Source organism: Akebia trifoliata, chromosome 12, assembly GCF_017979445.1.
Source record: "Akebia trifoliata isolate Shusen 1 chromosome 12, ASM1797944v1, whole genome shotgun sequence".
NCBI classification, from domain to species: Eukaryota; Viridiplantae; Streptophyta; class Magnoliopsida; order Ranunculales; family Lardizabalaceae; genus Akebia; species Akebia trifoliata.
Window position 1 is genome coordinate 27,867,445 of NC_141386.1, and position 22,250 is coordinate 27,889,694.

A 22,250-nucleotide genomic window follows, 5' to 3' on the forward strand; every position below is an offset into this window, starting at 1 on the left:
AATAAAATAATTTAACTTAACTAAGGGTCGTTTTGCTCAAATGGATTACTACATTAGCAATCCAACACCACAATTACTAAATTTCCACTTAACTTTTTAAAAATTCAATGGTGAAAAAATAACTTTTTTTGAATGTTTTTTTTCGAAGTTCATAGAATTATTGTTCTACAACCTTTAATCATTAGATCATGTTTTTTTTATGTCACAAGGTGAGTCCAAGGACCCTTAATAAATGTGAAATCCTTACTAACTTATTAAGGCTAGCTACACTCTTCTATTTATTTGTACCATTTGAACTTTGAATGGCCTGATATAATTTTTCAAAGGATTAAAGATGAAAAAAATCTAACCAATAAGTCCATGAGTGTAGTTATGTTCTTCTTTGAACTTCAAACTTGAGAAGGAGAGAAGGGAATATGGACAGACGTTTAGAAAATATAAAGGGTTGAGACTTGAGAATTAAGTTATTTGTTTGAGAAGATATTGAATATTGAAATCTCTCTCCATAATTAGTAATTTTTATAAAATAATAAATATAAATATCCTCTTAAATAATTAAAAAATATATCATATTTACCCGTTTACCCAATGGGTCTCGATGGAGACCAGCCTCTTAATGATTTTTTAAAATGACTACCCATAACCAACCCAAAAATTAATCGGATCTCTCATAATGGATCCAAAACCGATTAATTGATTTTGAGTATATGGAGTAATTAGGTACCCATTGACACCCCTACTTGATGGTGAGATTAAAACATACATACATATTTAAAAATAGATAAGAGAGGAGATTCACTTCATTAATTCTTATTCGATGCGTTATATCTAAAAGAGTCCTGATAATCTAACTCCCTTTTTCTTTAGGTTCTCTTCACAGAATTGTACAGAATCATAAAAGATTTGTCTTAATGTATCCTGAAGTAAAGGATCTATGGTTCTGTGGAGGGAGCGTACAGAAAAAAGAGTTAAATTATCATGACTATTTAATATCAATGTGGTAGGTTGTTCTTAGATATAGTTGATGAGAGATTATTTCTATCATTTTTCATTGTTCTTATATTAAAGTAAGGTTGGCAATGATCCAAAATATACCCGATGTTTAAACTGATCCGATCCAATCCAATCCATAAAAACATGAAAAATTGGATCTTCGAATTAGATTCAGGTTGAAATTTTAGATTTAAAATAATTTCGAATTAGATTTAGATCTACCATAATCAGATCCAAATATATTTCAATAATTTTTTTATTATTCTTAATTTCATTTAAATATATATATATATATATATATATATATATATATATATATATATATATATATATAATATTTTAGTCTTTTTGATTTTCCTCTATAATTTTAGTAGGAAAGTAGATTTTTCAAAATTTTATATTTTTAAAATTTTTAAATATTAATAATTTGAAAATAAGGCATGTGTTGTGATCAGATCATATCGATTTTGAATTAAGGATGAAATGAAAATGGATTGGATTTGATTCACATATTCATTAATCCCTTCGAATCGGATACATCTTTAAAAAAATTCGTATCAGATCAAAGCTCCGATACCGACCCTATATCGGGAGGTATCTCAAGAATTCACCAAAATGGGGAGTGGTTTTAAGTGTCAAATATCATTTCCGCTTTAAGCTACAACTACAAGCCTATAACAGAATCTTAGATCATAGGGATAAGAAAGTCGTCTATCCACGTGTCAGCATCTGATTCATTTCTATCAGTTATAAATACCTTTCACGATGCTCGGCTTTAGAAAGAGAAGATCCATGTGAAGGGAGAGAGGATAGGGTTTTCGATTTGGAGATCAAACAAAACCCTAAAATCTCCAAATCCAAAACCCTAATAACTCTTCTCTAAACATTTCGATTGATCCCTACAACAGTGTAACAAAGCGTATATCAGATTTTCTATGGTTGAGATTCTCTTACTACTGTCTCTAGTTCGCTTGATGCAGGTCGGGAACGATTGGCTCTGTGATTTTCAGACAAATCGAATCCCTCCTTGCATCAATTGAATTGGAGACGGAAGTGAAGGTTGCAGATTTAGGGTTTTGGCGTTGTTGAACTTCTCTACTCTTAAAGGTCAGATCTTTGATTTGAAAATTTGTAGATCTCTATGAATCGAATGATCTAAGTTTAGAGTTTTTTATATAATTCTTGTGACTTAGAAATCATATTATAGATGTAGTGATCTAAGTGTCCTTGTTCTGTAAATATCGATCTATGTTTGAATCATCTTTCTTTGAGTAGGAGCTATGTGTTCAAATGTCAAATTTCGATCTATGTTTGAATCAGGTTTCTTTGAAGCTAAAAAAATAAGTTTTTGGGGGGATTATAGGTTCAAATTTCAATCTTTTTCTACTGTTTCTAACAATTGCAGAGCTCAAAATCTGATTCAATGCTGCTCTGAATGCTTGATTCATCGTATCACGTGTGTTTTGAGATTTTTTTGCTGTTTAATAATTTTTCTTCACAGGATCGTGTTATATCAGAGAATTTTAATGAGCTTCCGCTTAATCTTCTATTTGAAATAATGATCACTTAGGGCGTGTTTAATTGCAGGGAAAATATTGGCTGGCAAATCCCTTTTTACTGTTTGAGCACATCATGGGAAATTTGACTGAATTATTTTTATTGTTTGAGTTGCATTTAAAAAAAAACAAAAACAAAAATCATTATTTTAATTTGTCTTTTATGCTAATTATTTGAAAAATCATGTTAAAATCATTTTTTTGAAAATTTTTAAATAATTTCCTTTATAAAATAGGATAAAAACTTCCTTTTTAATAGACAAGCATTGAGGGTATCTATAAGTACATTATTTAAGGATCTCTGGGCTCAACTTTTTGGCATCCAAAACCATGATCAGATGCTTTTGGGGGGGGGGGGATGGATTGTAGAAAACAAAATTCTAGGAACTTTGAAAAAAAATATTCCAAAAAAAGTTATTTTTCAATGGAGATTTACGATTAATTTTGGGAGTTATGTAGCCATCCATTATCAAAACCCTGGATCAAGCACAAAGGAAATTGTTGTTAAATTTTTTTTGGATGAGTTTTTCTATGAAATCTAGAGAGCTGGGGTGTTGGATTGCCAATGTGGTTATCTGTTTAAGCAAAACAACCCTTGGTAAGGCTTAAATTTTTAAAACATGTAAAAATCAAGTTTGATGGGCACCCAAGTAGTTTACAACTACTATAAACTCTTCAATTAGTAGTTGTTACACACTATTCTACCCATTAGGCTCATATAAAATTCTATCCTAAAGCTTAAAAATTGGAAATCCAATGGGAAAATAATGAGAGTGCTTTTATTGCTATCTTTTTATTATTATTATTAATTGTTCGTGTGCTGACAAATCAATTTCCAGGGGTGGTAAGAATATTGGATTTGCCTACAATCGTGGAAAAGCTTCCTTGTGGATAAATTGATTTTCCCGTAATTTTCTTCTATTTGTTACGTCAAACACGTGGAACCTTCTCCTTTAATCACCTCGTTTCATGTACTAGATTTTCAGTTGTGGTCTTTTATCAATTGAAAGAAGAAAATTTCTCAGAATTATTCCTTCTGTTTGCTTCCAATTTCATATTTGTTAGTATTTTTTTTTTTCTCTATATTTTTCTTTATAATTTTGATTCTAAAAAGGTATCTTATCTTCTTTTCTTTTCTTTTACGTGCCTTGGTAGTAGAGGCGCCTTCAAATTTGTTGCACAGATGGGTCTCCATCACTTGAAAATGAACTAATAGCCACACATACATAGATTATTAGTACTAATTAAAAGCGTCATGGAAAATATTCTCACAAAATATCAAGGTGTGTTAAAAGAAAACATACCCATGATGTTTAATGGTCAAGACTGCCTTGGTTTTTGGCATAACTTCCTCTATTATTTATTAGAGAGAGAGAGAGAGAGAGGTTCAGTGAGGAATGTACAAAGAATGTATTTGGGTTTCTTATCCAAACCCATCATATCTTCAATCTTCTCCCTACAAATCCTTTATCATTCTTGATATTTGAATGTTGAATAAAATAAAATTGAGGTGGAAGTGTAAAATTGTTGTCGTTCTACATTCGAGCATCTCCAATGGACTAGTTAGTACTACATTTGAGCATCTCCAATGGACAAGTTAGTTGACGTTTTTGTGTACGAGGCTAAAATTCGACCAGCAAAAGTTAGCCACATCAGCTTGTTTGATTTAGAAAACAGTGACTATTTTATTAGTTTTAAAAAAAACAAGAACAAAAAAAACAACCAACCATTACAAAAAGGTGGCCAACATGTGTAGATTAAAAGCTCAAACTTGCTAAGTAAATTCAATTGTTAAAAAAGTAATATATGTGATAAAAGGTGCCTACGTGGAGAGTTAATCCCTTATTATTGGGAGGATTTTAAAAACTTATTAAAAGAATTGTAGAATTTTGTGACTATGCTCCCCCGCCAACTAGGGAACGGACCATTAAAACTGCAATTTGGATCAAATCATACTTTCACTGCTACTTGGTGAACCTGTAACAAAAATCAAACTGGTTTATGATTTCTAGGTTTTCAACGTTAACCAAAATAATGTGGACAAAAATTAGGGTTCCAAACCCTAATAAAAACACTCAATTCAACAGCTAGTAATTATTAATGGGCCTAAAAAATTGCCAGATGGTTGCATTTCTAGACGATTATTATTGTACAAGGTCTCGGGAGGCAATAAAAGCAAAACCACTGTTAATAGAAAAGAATAATAATAATAATAATAGTAATTAGAAAACTATAATAATGCAAATAAGAAACTATGAGACAATTAATGAAGATAATTGAATAAATCAATTATGATTTAATTGGTAAAGTAAGTAAATCCCTTTCAATATCTATAAATGATGTTTCTAACCAATTAAAAAACACAAAGGACTTATTCAAGTCTAACAAGTTTAATACTTCCGGGTTCATGACTTGTCGAATTACGTTTTCAGGATACAAATTATGGCAAGCTGTAAATCAGGCCTCCTCTCAGTTAGTTCCGCTTTGCTTCTGGCAGCATCATAAGCAATGGGATCTGATACAAAATTTGATCTACAATAGATCAGTTTGGCAGCACAGGTTGGTCCACTTATAAAGCAAGAGTGAATTTGGACGATCTGCACATAATCCAACAAAACATCCTTGAAAAGCCACAATTAAGAGAACCATTAACTTCTTACTTCCAATTCAAAATGCATTACCTGTCCAGATAACCCCTGCCGCTGCTACCTGGCTTCCAGTCTGAATGCCATCGACAAAAGTATACCTCAGGCACAGTAGCTAAATTTTTTAAACATCTAAAAAGTAAACCTCAACATCGAGGTGTCCTTCATAAACAACTGAAAAAAAAAAAAAAGATTCGAAGCATAAGAGTTTGAGTTGTCTGGTAACAGATGGGAGGAAAGAGGGAGATCGATGAAAGCTCTTAAAGAGATTAATTAGCTACCCATAGACCGATAATATTTGAAGCCCGACGAAGATATGAATGCCACAATTAAAAATTATATTTATGAGAAGTCATATGAATCAATGTGATCCAAAAGAAATTTCCAATGAATACATGACCATACTTTAAAAAAATAAAATACTTAGCAGATCTTCCACCTCAGGCTATCCTTCTGTAATCATTTCTTGCATGGAATGTTGGTGGAATACTAGTGATGGGATGCCCGGTCGCTTGTCCTACAAAAGTCAAATTTGGTTAAAATGGCAATGGAACCCCTCTCCATCAAACACTCAACCCCCAAAAGAGGTATAAGAATGATTCAAGAGAAAGGTTTCAATGCTTCAGATTGCAAGAGAAAATGAAAAAAATGGAAACAAATAGTATGCATCTGAGTGGTGGCATGGCATCATGAAGAAGTACCCCATAACGAGCGATTGGTGAATGTATTGTTGCCAGAAGAATATGGGTCCAGAACATAGAAGTGTGGTGGAGCCGGCCGAACCATCAGATGATTCCAGTCACTACCATGGACATGCGTTGGTTGTCCGTGGTTGGACCACTGAATGGGTTGCTGTCCAAAACGGCTGGGAGAATTTTGTGAGGACTGATTCATGAGATGTGAAGGGTTTGCAAGAGGACAGGCATACCCAATATGCGTACCGCGGGTTGAAGGGGGACTCCCCTCTACATGCAAATATGCTTGAACTGGTACATTTGTTCTGAGTAGTCACATAAACAAGGAAACACAGAAAAGAATTTAAACCCAGCTGCCATGGTAACTTAATAAATATATTGATATAATACAGATTTCCTGATTATGTCCAGGGTTAACCACATCGGATACTAAAATGGCAAGTATGACAGAACCAAATTGTGGCTCAAATTGTTGGGTCATAAGATCATAAACGTCTTATCTGAGCCCGAAAATACAAAATACTATTAAACAATTCACATAAATTATCATGATGTGCTGAGCTTTTGTACAAAATTTAAAGAAAAATAATGAACTTAGCAGGAAAAATCATATCTTACATCATACGTGAGTCACATCTTGAATCGTGATTCACATTAAAACCATAGGATTTTTATTTAAAGCAATTATGGGGGCATTTGGTTCGGATTGTAGAACCTGATTCTCGATCCTAATTGTGGATTATTACAATCAAATTACAGACACTGATTTTGCGAATCCAAAATCTAGTTTGGTTAACAGTGTTTTTAAAAACTGATTTTATGGGAAAAATATTACCCAATTGCACATCATCAGGTTGAATACGAGAGAGAGTTACTTATACTAGAGATTGAAGATGATTGGTTTTGGGGAAAAAAAAATCAAGGGTTTTGGAAAGAAGTTGAAGAAGAGGGCTGGCATTTAAGTTATTTTCTAATATTTTTCAAAAAAATTCTACAGTTAAATGGAGCATGTCTAAATTATCCAACGAATTACTACTACTACTATTATAAGACCTGAGAACAGTTTCTAATTCTCCATGTTTTTGGGTTTCTGATTATGAAAAAATCAGGTGGCTTATCCAAACTAAATGCACCCTAAGAATCAGATTCAAATTGCTTGGGTTCAGATTTATTTTGAATCATAGGATTTTAATAGCACTAACTCTCCAACTTAAAGCTTAAATATTCCCTGGCCAAAAAGTAGAGAAGTTGGATTATTCAACAAAATTTTGTTCTCACAAATTCGTTAAAGCTGGGATGGGACACACAAACACACACACCCACACAACACACAGACATATATGTATATATAGGTAGTGTTCGGCAGCCAAAATTTGTCCTATATGGCTTAAAAGTTTTGGATTGGGCTGATTTTTTGTGAGTATGATCTCTATGGTGAGGAGATACAAAAAAAAAAAAAAAAAATCAGCCCAATCTGAAACTTCTAACCCCATCAAAAGTGGTTGACAAATTAATGCTAAAAGATCGACGGTCCAGAATTCTAAACCACTTTTGATGGGGTTAGAAGTTTCAAATTGGGCCGATTTGTTTTGAGGATGATCTCCTCACCATAGAGATCACCCTCACAAAAAATCAGCCCATTCCAAAACTTCTAATCCATATAGGACAAACGTGTTGGCTCCCTAGCGTTGGCTGCTGAATGGGACCCTATGCATATATAGATATATCCATCACAAGGAAAGAGACCGCACCCCCCAACCTCTATCTTTAGAGGCCGACAGAAAACTTGAAATAAAGCTACTATTCAAAGGAATGATGTCTTACCTTTCGTTGGATGTAGGGGAGCTTATATGCGTCTGGAAACAGACTTGGTTGAATCTTCCAACTTCAGCCCCTGAAACCACAGAATTGCTAAGGCGCATCCTGTTGGTGAACTCAGAGGCTACACTACTCGTATCAGAAACATCTTCTTGCAAAAGAAGTTCATCACTGTAACAGAAATGAATTAGAACTAACACCCAACGTTAATTATATAAGATCAATTTTTCAAAATGCTTGAGTGACCCAAAGGACAAATCCCCTCTTGGGCATCATATGAGAGTGCACCGTGACTAAAAGAAAGAAAATTTTGGATACTACAAAATAAGACAGCTAATATTACATAGGCATAATATGTCCCATGGACATGCCACATACATGCATTTAAATACAAACTTGCATACAGAGATAAAAACCTTAGAATCAAAATCTCCTGACTTGCAATGCAAAATAACTTCTTGATCACTGAAAGAACAATGATGATTCACAATGCAACAGTATATTACTGATGACTAAATAATTCACTGAAAATAATAAAATCCAAAATCAAATAATGAGAATATAAGTAACAACTATTTATTAGATATAGAGACCAAAATGAGAACAGAATCAAGTAGATAATTTATTAATGTTAAACATGAACATGACTGAAAATCTAATGCCATGAATCTTAGGTGTTTGCCTAGGTCTATTGGATCGCCTATGCTAGGAAACCACCAAGAAATCAGATGCATGCCCCGCCCAGTTTTTCCTGAGCACCCTCTTCCCTTTGTCTGAATCACTAGGTTCCTATAGGCAAATAAGTGCATATGTCTGAAAACAAGGGTACAGAAGAAAGTAACTAGGTACACATCTTTGACAAATGATAAAATATCGGATTCAGTATCAGTTTCAGTCCTGGCTAGAATTAAATAAAACTCTCATCTTTGCTCCAAAATTTCAACCAAATGACAGGAAACTTTGTATAGGATTTAATTGAAGTAGCTCAATTTAAAAAGAATAAGTAAATAACGAGGACAACTTACCAACCAGTGGCCATGAACACAATAATGCAAATAACCAATTAGAATATAAATATTGGCGAAAGCAAGCCTACCTATAATTGGGGTCCCAATCTCCAGGATCAGGCAGTGAAATACACTCGGGCTGCTTGTATGCAGAATCTGAGGTTGGAGGGAAGCAAACATTGGAGCTAACTGCAAAGGGTCCCGAAGGGTTCTGACTTACGGGAGAAGAAAACTCTGAATTCAATCCACTGCTTCGTGTTTGCACATTTCGTGGAGAACCCCCATGTCCTTGAAGGTTCCCCTCGGAATAATTACAGCTGGCACCGTTGATTTGATGTCCTTGCCAGTTTGGAGATGATGCACTCTCCTTAGATTGCACAGAGAAATTTCCAGGATATCCCAAACTTCTGTTAAATTGGCTAATAGCTGCAATTTTACCCAATGGCGATCCATGAACACCACTGTTTCTTGCCGGGGAAGTTGGACCATACTTTCCAGGAGAACCAACATGGGAGTTGGGAATAGATTGTGAGGGACTGGTGCCCAGGGACATTTGCCCAAAATTTCCTCTTGATGGACTGACACCACGTCCATTCCCGAGAGGGAGTTGAGAAGTCATTCGCCTAGCATTAGGACTAGCTTCAAAGTTTACCATTCGGTGGTTAAAGCTAGATGGACGAACGGGTGAATAAGGTGCATGTATGCTACTATCCCCATAGCTTTCATAGCTACTGCTACCAAACCCAGTAGCATCAGTACAGCTACCATGGCTTCCAAAACTGCCATAACTACTGGCATAAGAGAGTGGGGCAGCATGAAAATGTGGGCCATTCAGTGCAGGACTTCTGTTTATGTTTGAAACCTACAAAGTGAACACAGCACATAAAACTTTATTGATTAATTACCACTTCTAAAAATATATAAATAAATCAATGCAAACTTAAATTTCCAGAATGGGATGATCTGCTATGAGAAAACCCTAACATAAATTATTTTAAAATGTGCATGGCCTCTAAGAAATATAATAATATCACACTAAAGAAGGGCAGAAAGCCACCTGAGGAGAGAGACCAGTAGCAACCCAGTGTCCTACGCTCGGATGATGGTCCACCTTAACATTTTGAGATTCAGGCTACAGAATGCCAGAAAGTTTGTTATAATCCGATGCATGATCTACATAAAACAAAGGCTGCACCTTTCCAGCACTCAAAAAGCTTGTTATAACAAAACAGCTGATTGTGAGTATAAATTGACCATCCAATCCAAAGGAATCTCCTGAACTAATCGAATGATTTGAGAGAAAAATAAAAGCACAATACTATAGAACGAAAGCAGACTCAAAAAGCTCAGGGTTCAATGATAGGGTGATACCAAATTGGAAGAACATATATCACCCATTAAAATATTTTTTAGATACGAGCATACTTACAACACGAGAGGTCTGTGGGGAAGGTTTATAAGGACATATAAATGGTTCTCCAGTCACAAAAGGATGTTTCGAAGCCTGCAAATAGAGGAATTGAAACTGTGAATGACTTAAAGAGTAGTATCTCATTGCAGAAAACACTTATAAGAGAGGAATGCTGATCACGGGCATGTTCAAAAACCTGCAAAGGTGTCCATCGCTTCACTGGATCAAACTGGAGGAGTCCCCGCAGGAAATCGATCAAGCAGGTTGCACATTCATCAACTACTAAAAGATTGCAGTAACATAGTCATTGAGATTGTCCTACCCATTAATCCAATCTTCTATTTTAAATAAGCTAACCTTCGTTGGGCAGTTTTTTCAGGTTCCAGTACTTGATGACAATTTCCTCAAGCTTCTTTTTCTTAAAATACTCTTTTCCTATTAATGCTGCTTTCACTTCTCTCTGAGTACATGCCAGCAGACAGAAAAATCATGAAAGTTAAAAGCTCACAACCATATACAAATGCATAGAAATACCATTGGTGAAGTGGACTTGTTATTCAAATAAAATATTATCAAACCTCACATGAATAATGGAAATGATTTTCATTATTTATTTATTTTTCTTTCATTTTAACATTTTCTTCCTGATCCAAATAACACTACTACTACTAATACTAGCAGAAAGACTTACAGCTTCATATTCCTCTTTGGTTAGAACTTGATAAGCACTTCTGCCACCTACAGAGGCTTCATTATTCTCTGGATGTTGAACGTGCTTAAAGAACTTGTTAGTGTTTGTTGCTACATTTAGTACATGATCAGGCGGTTGTCCTCTACACAGTTTCCAAGACATAAATCAGGATGATTTTCTTTGATAAGTAGAAATCGTATTAATAAGGGAAACTGGGGTTGAGATGACCAACCCACCCACAAGAAGCCGAAAGTACAAAGATTAAGAAAACAAAGGCACACCCCAAGGGTGTACATACATCCTAGAGACAGACTAAGAATCTCTTATATATATATGAGGATGTTAGCAACCATGACAGCAGTAGCAGAATAACTAACTAGATGGTGGTACAGCGAGAAGGAAAAAACAACTTTACTAATTGCCTAAAAAAATTTAAAATTTAGTTTCATAGGATGAAAATGGCTGTCCAAATCTACAAAAAGATTATGAAAATGCATTGGCAAATATAACAGGCCGGGAGCTTTCTAACTTCCACAAGAAATCATTTGTGACGCTTGCTTCCTCCCATCACCTGAGGCCCCTATAAAAAAAAGTTTGAATTACTTTTAGATCATTTTGGGATGTTAACCATAATGTCAGTCAGTCCCCTGATTTAGGCTTGCTCCATAATCCTTTTTTTTTTCCTCAATGGTCAACATTCCAACTCAACTTCCATAAAAGAAAATCTTGGATCACTTTCTCTCCTCCAATTCCAGGTTGAACTGGAAATTCTTCTAACATATTTCATATTTTCAGACGTGCATGAATTTCCTACAAACTCCCATTAAAGCACACCCAAAGATAGTACTAAATTTTCGTTCTTTCATAAAATATGTATATTTTCAAAGGAATCAACAAGAAATATCACCTAATTTTTTTTTTTTATCAATTTTTTGAAATATTATTTTGCAAAGTCACAGTTCAACCGACATAAATTTTCTAGAACAATGAAGTACAACTGAAATGTTATACTAACCATTTGTAAAATGCATTCTATCAGTTACAATAATTCCACGAACCCAAATATGTCAAGCCCTGAGTTACCATAATCTATATGCTCGCTTGACATCTGCTAAACTTTAAAAGTCCATTAAAAAAAAAAAAGTCATTTTCCCTAATATGAACAATGGTTGTTTGATTCCTCAAAGAATCAGTACCTTAAAGTAGGAACTTGGAACTAACCCAAGGATTGTAGCAATCACAATGCTTTCAAAGAATCGGTACCTTAGACATTGGAACCAACAAAGCACTATAGCAGTCACAATGTTATCAAAGAAATCTAGAGGAAGACTAGCTCCTAATGACATTTTATTTTTGATGGGTATACAATGGTCTCTCTCTTTCCATACTCCATACATAACTAAGCACAATTTGGACATTGGAAACAACAATTATAAGGTCCTTTTCTTGTCGTTCTCTAATAAATCGTTTCACTTAACAGAACTGAAGAAATGGAGCATGCTCAAAGAAACACTATGAAGACATCAATGTAAATTAATCACTAGCACCTGTTTTAGTTGTTTGTCTATTAATTTCACTCATTAACAAAAATAAAAGAAAGTAAACAGTCACTCATCTATGATTTTGCTAATAAGTCCTGAACATACATGCTTTAAAAAATAATTCTCAAGGAACAGCCTGAAAAGAAAATATATTTTTCATTTTAAAAAACCTGTTTGTATCATAACCAAACATTCAAGAGTAGAACACACCCAAGTATGTGTATCATCCGCTTGAGAAGATCAAATTCTGAGGCTCCTGAAAATAGTGGTAACCCTATGAACAACTCCACTATAATGCATCCAAAAGACCACATATCAATTGCAGTAGTGTATCTGAAAGATGGATCAAGGACTGAACTAGAACACCAATGTTATAACAGGAAAAAAATAATAATAGAAAACATAGCATTATGAAATAATACTCAAATGCAGCCAATGTAATCATGGATAATGGAGAGAGCACAATTCTAATTATAGATATATGTGATGATTAAAATTTCAGTTCTGATGTGGCATGTCCTTAATTAAGAAAAGAAAAAAATAGAAATTTAACAAAATAAGAAGAAAGAAAAGCCTGGAACAGGAGTTGAAATTGAAACTTTCAAGCTAAGCATGTCAAGTAACCAGTTCAAAAGAAATACCATAATGTGTTCCCCTTTCATAGAACAGAAAAGGTACCATTTCTTTAATAGATTCAAAGTTTGATGAGAAGAATAGAAGAAGAGATGATACTGCCCCTATTAATAATAGTTTAATATGCCTAACACTCTTCCTCAAGCTGGAGAATATAATCATATAATCCCCACTTGTTACAAATATAATCCACCCTACTACAACCCAATGACTTGGTAAACAAATCAGCAAGCTGATCTTCAAACTTCACATAGGGAGTAACAATTTCATGACTTGGGAGATCGTCTTGAACGAAGTGGCAGTCAACTTCAATATGATTTTGTCCTCACGTGAAACACATGATTAGAAGCCATGTGTATAGCAATCTGATTATCACAAAAGAGACTCATATGTATTTCTATTGTAAAAGCTTATATCCAAACGAAATCGACTCCAACCCTAATGGTACAATCTGTTATATATATTATCACATCATAAGCTTCCCTAGAAAAAATAATGGACTCCTCCTAAGCTAATAAAAAATAGTAGAAATAAGTGTCTAATATGTATCTTAAACTGATGATGAAACCTAATGAGCAACAAGTTTACCATGTAAATCGCAACAATAGTCTATTGTTTGTCCATCAAAACAACAATGACTACACTTACGGATTCCACGGCCTCCACCTTAACCTCCCCTTGAATCTCTACCACCACGACCCCTTGACCATCAATACCACAACCACAACTTCCGTGATCTACGGAAACCGCTAAAGCTAATTGGTCACCACCAACGTTCTCACTATCTAATAACGTGACTCTCTTAACTTGAGAGAAAACATATGTAAGAGAGAAGTTCCTTGCTACCTAGGATCTAAAATATGTTTACATTATACTCTAGTAGGAGAGCGGGGAGAAGTTAAATATAATCCTATTGTTTCTGTACCGTGCGAATATCACTAGTAATAGGTTGGTACAAATTAAGTTCTTCTCACTTTCGCATCATAGAGGCAAAGAACTTGTTATATGGCCTCGTCATCTTGTTGAAGAGAAAAGTACTCCTATGTAGTTCATAAGTCCAGGTGATGTGATTTGATCCTAGATACATGTGTCTTACTTGTTCGGCCGTTCCCATATCTTCTTACCATTGTCCAGGAGCATAACAGTAGCACTGATCTATGGTTTCATATTGTTTCACAACCATGTCACAATCTAGGCATTTTCTTGCTCCCATATATCTATGACACTCAGATCTTCGAAAGTAGGCTTATCTATTAGTAAGTGACTATGTTTTCCTTTTGTCTTCAAAAATGCCTTTACTTCTACAAGTACCTTTCACCACACTAGAGAACCACAAAACTTACCCGAAAACATCACCAACCACTGAAAAACTGGTTAGGTCCAATCACACATAAGGATCTACACACAATCATACAACTACATGGAGAATTACACACAAATCTTCCTTAACCTTGAATCAGATTTTCTTATAAATCAATTGAGAAAGAACGGAAATAATGGAAGGAAAAAAAAAAAGAGAAATTCAAACTCTTATGACTTGCTCCAATACCACGTAGATTAAGAATTTGAGCAGAAGAAGAGAATAGGAGATTGGAGAAAATGTGGTAGAGCCAAAATTGACTCCAATACAGTCACACAACCAATTATACATCATCACCAAATAAAAAAAGACAATACTACCCCTACTAATAACAACTTATTACTCCTAATATCTTTTAATAAGCAAAAGAGCTAGTTTAAATAATAAAATTACAAGTTTCATGTAGAAGGATACTGATACCCAAGAACAACTTCTGGAGATCTGTAATAACGGCTCTGCAGCAAAAAAGTCGAACAAAATGACAAAAAATAAAAAAGCCCACAGCACTTGATATATCCATTTACAGGCTTCTTTATCAACCGCAACATCAAATTATGACATAACTTTAAAAACAGATAAGAGATGAAAACCTGAATGTAGGAGTAAACTGTTCGATGTTCCATACAAGCTGATCCAAAATCAATAACCTTGATTTCTATTGGGTCCACACTGTCAATCCCAAAATACCACCTTTAAAGCATGAAAAAAACATACATATCCTACAAAATTTACTGTCCAAAGTGATCATAACAAGTACTTCACCTTGTATTTAACATAATGTTTTCTGGCTTCAGATCACAATGAATGATACCAGCATCTTTCATTAAAATCAATGCACTCAAGATCTAAAGAAATAAAATAACACTATTTAATGAATATTCTTGACCATCACATATGAAAACTATACATTCAACACAACAACAGTTTATGAGCAAAAGAACTGCACATGCCTGTTTTGAGAACATTTGGACAACCTTCAGTTGTAATCCTGAATAATTTTTTATCTTGATGATCTCATACCTGAATAGTCAAAAAGATGTCACTGACAAAAAACAGTAATTGCATGAACATGTAAAAAAATATTACTCAGTTGCAGTAAATGCATCTACTAGATCAATCTTCAAGTAATGCACGGTCAGAACCAGTTAAATCCTGATCTGGATTCAACCTTTCCCATGTTGACCCAGAATCAAATTCTGATCTAGTCAATATCTTATGATTTTGCCTAACCAGTGATCCTTATTTATAAATTTTGGATCTATCTCTTGGTGTGTACACAATAAAAATGGAAACGTTCTGAGTGATTCTGATTCCCAAACCCGAATTCAATCCGGATCAAATCGCTTGCTTCCATACTGATCCCAGTTCCATTGAAAGAAGTACGGATCAAGATGGATGTTGGTTCCAAACCACATTATTCATGCCCTGAATTTAATTTAATCTTTTAAACTGGAGTAACTTACAGATTCAGGTAAAGCAGTTCAAAGGAAATGCACAAATGGCATTGGTGCATAAAGTGATCCAGGATACGAACAATGTGATGCCTATCCTCAGGATCAAACTTCCTATTTAACTGCAAAAAGTGGAGAACATAGCAAAACATAAAGGAATTCCTTTATTAATAACTCCTAGCAAGAGAGGTAACCAGACAAGAGAGTCCAATTACCGCATTCAGAATAGAGACTTCAAACAGAGCCTGCTGGTAGTATGCACGCTGGTTTTTAATGATCTTAACAGCAACAAAATTATTAGTTTCTGAAACCAAGCACTTGGCAACCTGTCCAAAAGTCCCGTGGCCAAGAATTTCTTTAACAATATACCTGCAACATATTTAAAAGCAAGGTCAGGTTCTTAAGCAGAAGTGCGGACATGCCATGCTGGGATATATTTAAGTTACACTAAAAATTTCTAGAAATGTCTGAAAAGCAACGACTACCCTTACTTGATTGCTTTCCAGTATTTCCAGTCTAAATAGACCACGCAGTTCTTGTTTATTGCACATTTATATTCCAGCACAATATTAAAATACGGATTCAAAATCTATTTCAGTAGGCTTGGAAATGGGGGAAACTAATAAAATTTTCATAGAAATCATGGATACTGTGAAATAATGGAAATGTTAAGGAAGCTCTAAAATAGGAGGAAAATATCAAATGGACATGAAAATAAAATCATAAATCATCAAACTACAATAACCAAATATGAGGGAACAAATATCAGTCGCATTTTTCTACACATTGGCGCATGTAAATAAGAGCTTCACCACCTAAAACTGTATTCTACAAGGAAAAGAGATACACCTTAATACCTACACACTTGCTTAAATGAACAAACTATGAAGTTCTACGTTCTTGCATCATTATATGACTTTTTGCTTTTACATTGGATGAATAAATTACTAATATATCCAACTAATTAGAACATAGATGATTTCGAGTGTATGCTTATATGAATGTGCAAATATGCTTACAATCATTCAAAAGAACATGATCTCTAGATATTTGGCTAATCATAATTCAGTTCCACTAATGAGAGAATATTGTGTGTGCATGTGTGTGTGTGTGTGTACATAAATAAATTTTATCAATATTTCTAGAATTTTTTTTTTTTGAAAAAGGTCAACTTTTGTTAATCAATATACTTCCACCAAAACCTTGAAATTTGACTATTTCAGCTGAAAATACTATTCAACAAAATAAATAGTGATTTCCACGAAATATGAACAAAAAGAAAGTGCTGGTTAACTTTCGCGCCAACCCTAGTGGAAATGGAAATATTTCAACATATTTTGAGGCAATATGTCGAAGATTAATACCATGTATACCAGTGAAGTTCAATTGAAAGAAACACATTTTGCTGTTCTGTGCAGAGTGGAGAGTCAACCCCATAGCTCGATTCTGGAGATGGTCAGTTCCTTCACTATTCTTTTTAATTCTGATTTAGTTTCCGGAGTGGCATTCAAGATTTGACTACATCTGGTGGTTGGTTTCTAGCTGATTATGTATTTTCAATGAATGGATGGGGGTGTAGAATTCAATTTCTCATGTAATTTTTCTATGTACAAATCCATCTATAAGAAATAGCCAGACATGTCTAAAGATCCTACCAAATTGAATTTTATACATGTAAAATCATCTAAATAACCACATTGGACCCAGTTCAGACAAATTGGACAAAATATGGGTTTCTAAAACATTGGATTGACGTTCTAAAGTTCAAAAATCCAAAAGCCACTTCACTTCACTGCATTGGTGTGTCCTTGTCAGCAATTATAAATTCAGTATCTACAACTTTATATGGTTGAGGGTTGGAGCTTGAAATAAAATACTGAACAGGTACTTCCTGTGTTTTAGCTTTCCTAAGAAATTATGAGAAAATAACAACAAATGATGCATAATATCAGATAGCTTGTTCTTCTGTAAGGTAGGTAATAGGATAAATTCAATAGTGATGTAGCATTCTTCTAAATGCATGTTATTACAACATACAGATCAGACCAATTTAACTTGTGGAGGTTTTTCCTATCCGTCACAAATTTTCTGGATGATATATTTTTAGTACAGAGTGCCACAGCCCAAAGGAAGAAAAGATAGGACCAAGTGTAAGAAATGGGGGAAAAAGAGAGAAAAGATACTCATCAGGTAAAAGAACCAGACCTTCGTTGTGACTTTGGATCAACTAAGATCGAGTTCACTGTTAAGATAAGATCTGAATTTGCATTATCATAGCCATCATTGAGCACTCCGACCGATGGGCTTGTAAGAACCCGCTTTGGAGTCAATTCTTTGTAGTACTTGACTTCTGGGTTACATTTTTTATATGTCTGAACTATGTCCTTGGTTAGGCAGCCGATCAGCTGCATGGTCAAAGTTGCTAGTGAGAACTGAAACTTCCATTTTAAATGATTTCAACTCTAGATAGATAATGCAATCTGAGTAATGCACCAACAATGCAATGCTGCTCCACAAGTCTGCAACAGCACTTTAAAATAAACCTAGTGAATAGTAGTTGTAAGGAAGAAGAAATAAAACATAATAAGAAAGAGAGAGAGATAAAAAATGTGTGCACAATGAGACAAAGAAAACCCTGAAAAATCTACACGGTGTGACAAGGACAGTCTAAATTCAATGCGGGACACCGTTTCATACTCACATTCTACATTCTCTCAAAAGAAAATGTTAATATATTAAAAGATTTGTTTTCAGCTATTATTTATGCACAATGCTTATATAATTTTAATCGTGTATCAACACATGTAAATACAATCTCCATATGTTGCATACTACTTAGCACAACTAACGCATGATATAGCTCTAAATATGAAATAAACTATAGTGAGCTGTCAAAGGTTCAGGTTCATGGGGCTCAGAGTCTCTAAACACTTCATATTTACCTACAATGTATCCATGTCTTCGTCACACAGGCTGAACTCTTCTATTCAAAACATAACCCAGCAGACTGTCTCCAACAACCCCCATAATTCCCTTTATATAGGCAATAAAAACATACTTAACCAACCCTTTTAGAGACCTATAGGCCATTGCTAATATCTGTTCTTGATATCTAATTCATTACAAGCTTGCATTACTAGGTAGAAATAAGGTACTCAGTCACCAAGCTAAATGCCCATAATTTTTAGTTACTTTTTAATAAGAAAAAGTTTTATCAAAAGAAGGAAAAGAAATACGATAGAGAATAATGACAAACACAACAAACTCACTCCCTAGCTAAACACATCGAATCCCATCTAGACAAAAAATCCTCAAAAAAGATCCCTTTGAACTCGTTGAATAGCTTGCACTGGAAAAATAATAATGCAATAGTGGACATAATCTACTTCCTAGAGAGAATGCTCATTCCCTTCAAGATTGTCATGTTCCTTTTATTTCCAATACACCAACAAACAACGAGAGGCGACTGGCCTTAATATGCTAACTCTTAAAAAGGCTAAAAACAAAGCCATAAAAACACCAAGAAGTATGGAATACAATACCAAAATGCAACTAGATCTTCCTTACAAAAGAACAAAGATAATCAAATGATTAACAAATTCCCCATTGGATTTGCAAAGGGATCAAATATCGATAGCAATTATGCCACCTAACAATAATATGGTCCACAGTTTGGATTCTATTAAGAGTAGCAGTCCAAATAAAATAAAATAAAATAAAAAGCTACCTTTGACAAGACTTTGGGCACCGCAACATTAGGAAAATAAAACAAGAGGTAGGCGTGATGGAGTTGTAAAACGATTTCATAGAAACCACATTATCCGGGCTACAAGCCCATACATTTTGGTCCTCTATTGAAGGATTAATAAGAATCCTTGGTATACATGACACCCTGAACCTCCCAACATTAAAGCCTCTCCTAAAACCAAGGTCTCAAAACAACTCTTCCCAAAATCGAATCATGAATTCATTTATTAGTACATTTCATTTAGCAGACATTGAAAATAAAGATGGAAACTACATACAAAGAAGCAAAACCCCACAACAACGATCCTCCCATAATCTTACTCTATTTCCTCTGCCAACTTTAGAAGTAACCCTACTCCAAAACTCCAATACGATTTTAGAGATGCCTTTCCAAAGACGCACCCATAAGAAGACCTCACCTCACCACTCTCCCATCCAAAATTCTTGATCCTGTATTTTTTTCTTTGATAACATCATTCCACAAACTCTTATGCTCAAGCCAGAACCTCCAAAACCAATTACTTAACAAGGCCAAATTCATTAATCTAATCTTTCGAATGCTAAGACCCTCATTCTGTTCTATAAAACAAATATGTTTCCAATTAACAATGTGAAACTTCTGCTTACCTTCCCTACCATTCCAAAAAATTCCTGAATCAACTTCTCCAAATGCACTTCCTCGCTTCTAGGTATAGAGGATAAAATGTAGGAAGTATATAGAAATGCTTGTTAAGATGTTTTTGATCAATGTTACTGCCCCCCTAGATAAATATTTCAACTTCCAAGAAGACCTTTGAGCTATTAGCTGAATAGCAGGGTCCCAAATAGTCTTGCTTCTATAACCCACTCCATTGTTATTTTTGATCGGTTTAATCCACTCCATTATTAAGCCTAAATAGGAAGATAGAAAAGCATCCAATTTGACAACCAATAGAAAGCAAGAGAATATGAAAACTGTGCCAATAAAAAAATGAGAGGGAGAATATGAAACTGATTAACTTGGGCAAGTCTTCACAAAATTATTGAGCAAAGCAAGGCATCTCAGATGTTGAATGAGTCAATGTGACGGATGACTCCTAACGATTTTCTTGAAGAACAATTCATTTTCGCAAATCGTGGAATTCGTTTTTTTTTTTTTTCCGAATTCATTTTCGCATGACTATTTCGTAAGGAATTCATATCTGACTTGCCGCCGTCGCTATCCTGTGTGCAATCAAATTGTCCACACTAATAATATAGAACAATATACCTAACAATCATAAGCTGATTTCTCAACCAACTTGTTATATCTAATTGGACTCTTCTTACATGAGTTCTATAACAAACCCCATATTTCATGATAATCATCCAACACTAGCTACTTCGCGGTTCTTTAATCTACACTAAATTGAGGTTAAAAAATCACATTTTTCTAATTAACAAATTAAAATCGTGATAGATGATTAGCCAAAAAGCAATTCGTACTGGTTGTCTTACATTAACACGTGATCGAGAAGTGCTGGAATTCTGCGAGGTTCCATCCGGCAATAGAGAATATCTACCAAAAGCTCGTGGGGTCGGATTCCACAGAGACTTCAAGAGATGATCTCCTGTGTGAGGTTTGTCTTCTTTGCTACTACTAGCATCATCCATGGCCACTCTAGAAATCAAACTCCAATCGAAAAATTAAGAACTCTTCCTCATCACCACTGTGTTCACCAATTAAATTAAACAAAATTATATAAAATTAAACTCATTTAGCTGTTATTTCTCATCCGATCCACTTGTTTTGATCCCCAGAAATTCAGATAATTCTCCAGAAGATTCTAATCCCATAACCTTCCTCGTTCGACTAATCCCCCAAATTGAATTAGCATCCAATGTGTTTCGATTCCGATACCTGAGACCGATAATAATCAGAGACATGAAAGAGTTCTTTTGAGGGTTCGATCAATCGAAGAAGTTTGGGGAAAACCCCATAATTTCGTTAGGGTTTTGATGGGAATACATCATCGTCATCCTTGTCTTCAACATCAAATCAAAATAATCGATTTTGATGATGAAGATCAATGGATGAAGATTAGGGCGGAATCAGAAACGAGAGTTATTTTCCTCTGATTTCTTCTCCTCGAAAATGCGGGTTGAAATATATATTAATATTTATATTAAAAAAGAGTTTTAATTTTAAAGGAGTCTTTAGTTTGGATAATTTCGACTTTTGAGGTACCATAGAGTTTTCAAATAAAGGCACTCCAATTATTAGCAATGGCGCCCCCACACCATAGCCAATTTTCTTTTGTCTTTCATTATGGGTTAATAATAGATTTTGGAAAGAGGACGATCTCCTCACTGAGCTTCTAATTCCATCAAAAATAATTTTAAAAAAATGAATTATTTATAATTCTTTAATTATTATTTTTTTTTAAGTCAGAAGTTTCAGAATAGATTGATTTTTGATGAGAGGAGATTTTTGATTAGGTTGATCTCCTCATCAAAACTTAGTTCATTCCAAAAAATTTAACTCATATAAGACAAAACAATTTTACTATGGTGTGGGGTGCCCTTGGTAATAATTGAGTTGTTTGTAGCATTACCCTTTTCAAATACGTGCCTTTGACTTTGATCCTTAAATAGAGACTAATAAAAATACTTAAATAACCTCATCTTCGATTTATTGTCCAAAACAATTCTTTTTAAAATCAATATTCTACCTACTTAAATCT

At 34.4% G+C, this 22,250-nt stretch overlaps 1 protein-coding gene across 7 annotated transcripts; it reads right to left on the reverse strand.

Annotated features, from left to right (window-relative positions):
* Positions 1-4,816: 4,816 nt before the first annotated feature.
* On the reverse strand, positions 4,817-21,673 carry LOC147389265 (dual specificity protein kinase YAK1 homolog). Of its 7 annotated transcripts, none has more exons than XR_015170880.1 (20): positions 21,025-21,673; positions 18,007-18,206; positions 16,017-16,170; positions 15,814-15,923; positions 15,301-15,370; positions 15,113-15,195; positions 14,941-15,019; positions 14,765-14,805; positions 12,568-12,690; positions 10,817-10,958; positions 10,483-10,585; positions 10,322-10,404; positions 10,144-10,218; positions 9,772-9,846; positions 8,804-9,576; positions 7,714-7,878; positions 5,896-6,194; positions 5,634-5,711; positions 5,231-5,368; positions 4,817-5,146 (listed from the first exon to the last, which is right to left on the reverse strand). XR_015170880.1 is itself a non-coding variant. In XM_086419375.1 (18 exons), the coding sequence occupies exons 1-18, from the start codon at positions 21,178-21,180 to the stop codon at positions 5,635-5,637; spliced, it is 2,811 nt and encodes a 936-aa protein (XP_086275501.1). In that variant the 5' UTR covers positions 21,181-21,673; the 3' UTR covers positions 5,508-5,634. The 7 variants fall into 7 exon arrangements, 1 of the variants encoding a protein (XP_086275501.1); XR_015170877.1 differs by having other exon boundaries at positions 10,322-10,407; XR_015170879.1 differs by having other exon boundaries at positions 5,618-5,711; positions 10,322-10,407.
* Positions 21,674-22,250: the final 577 nt, after the last annotated feature.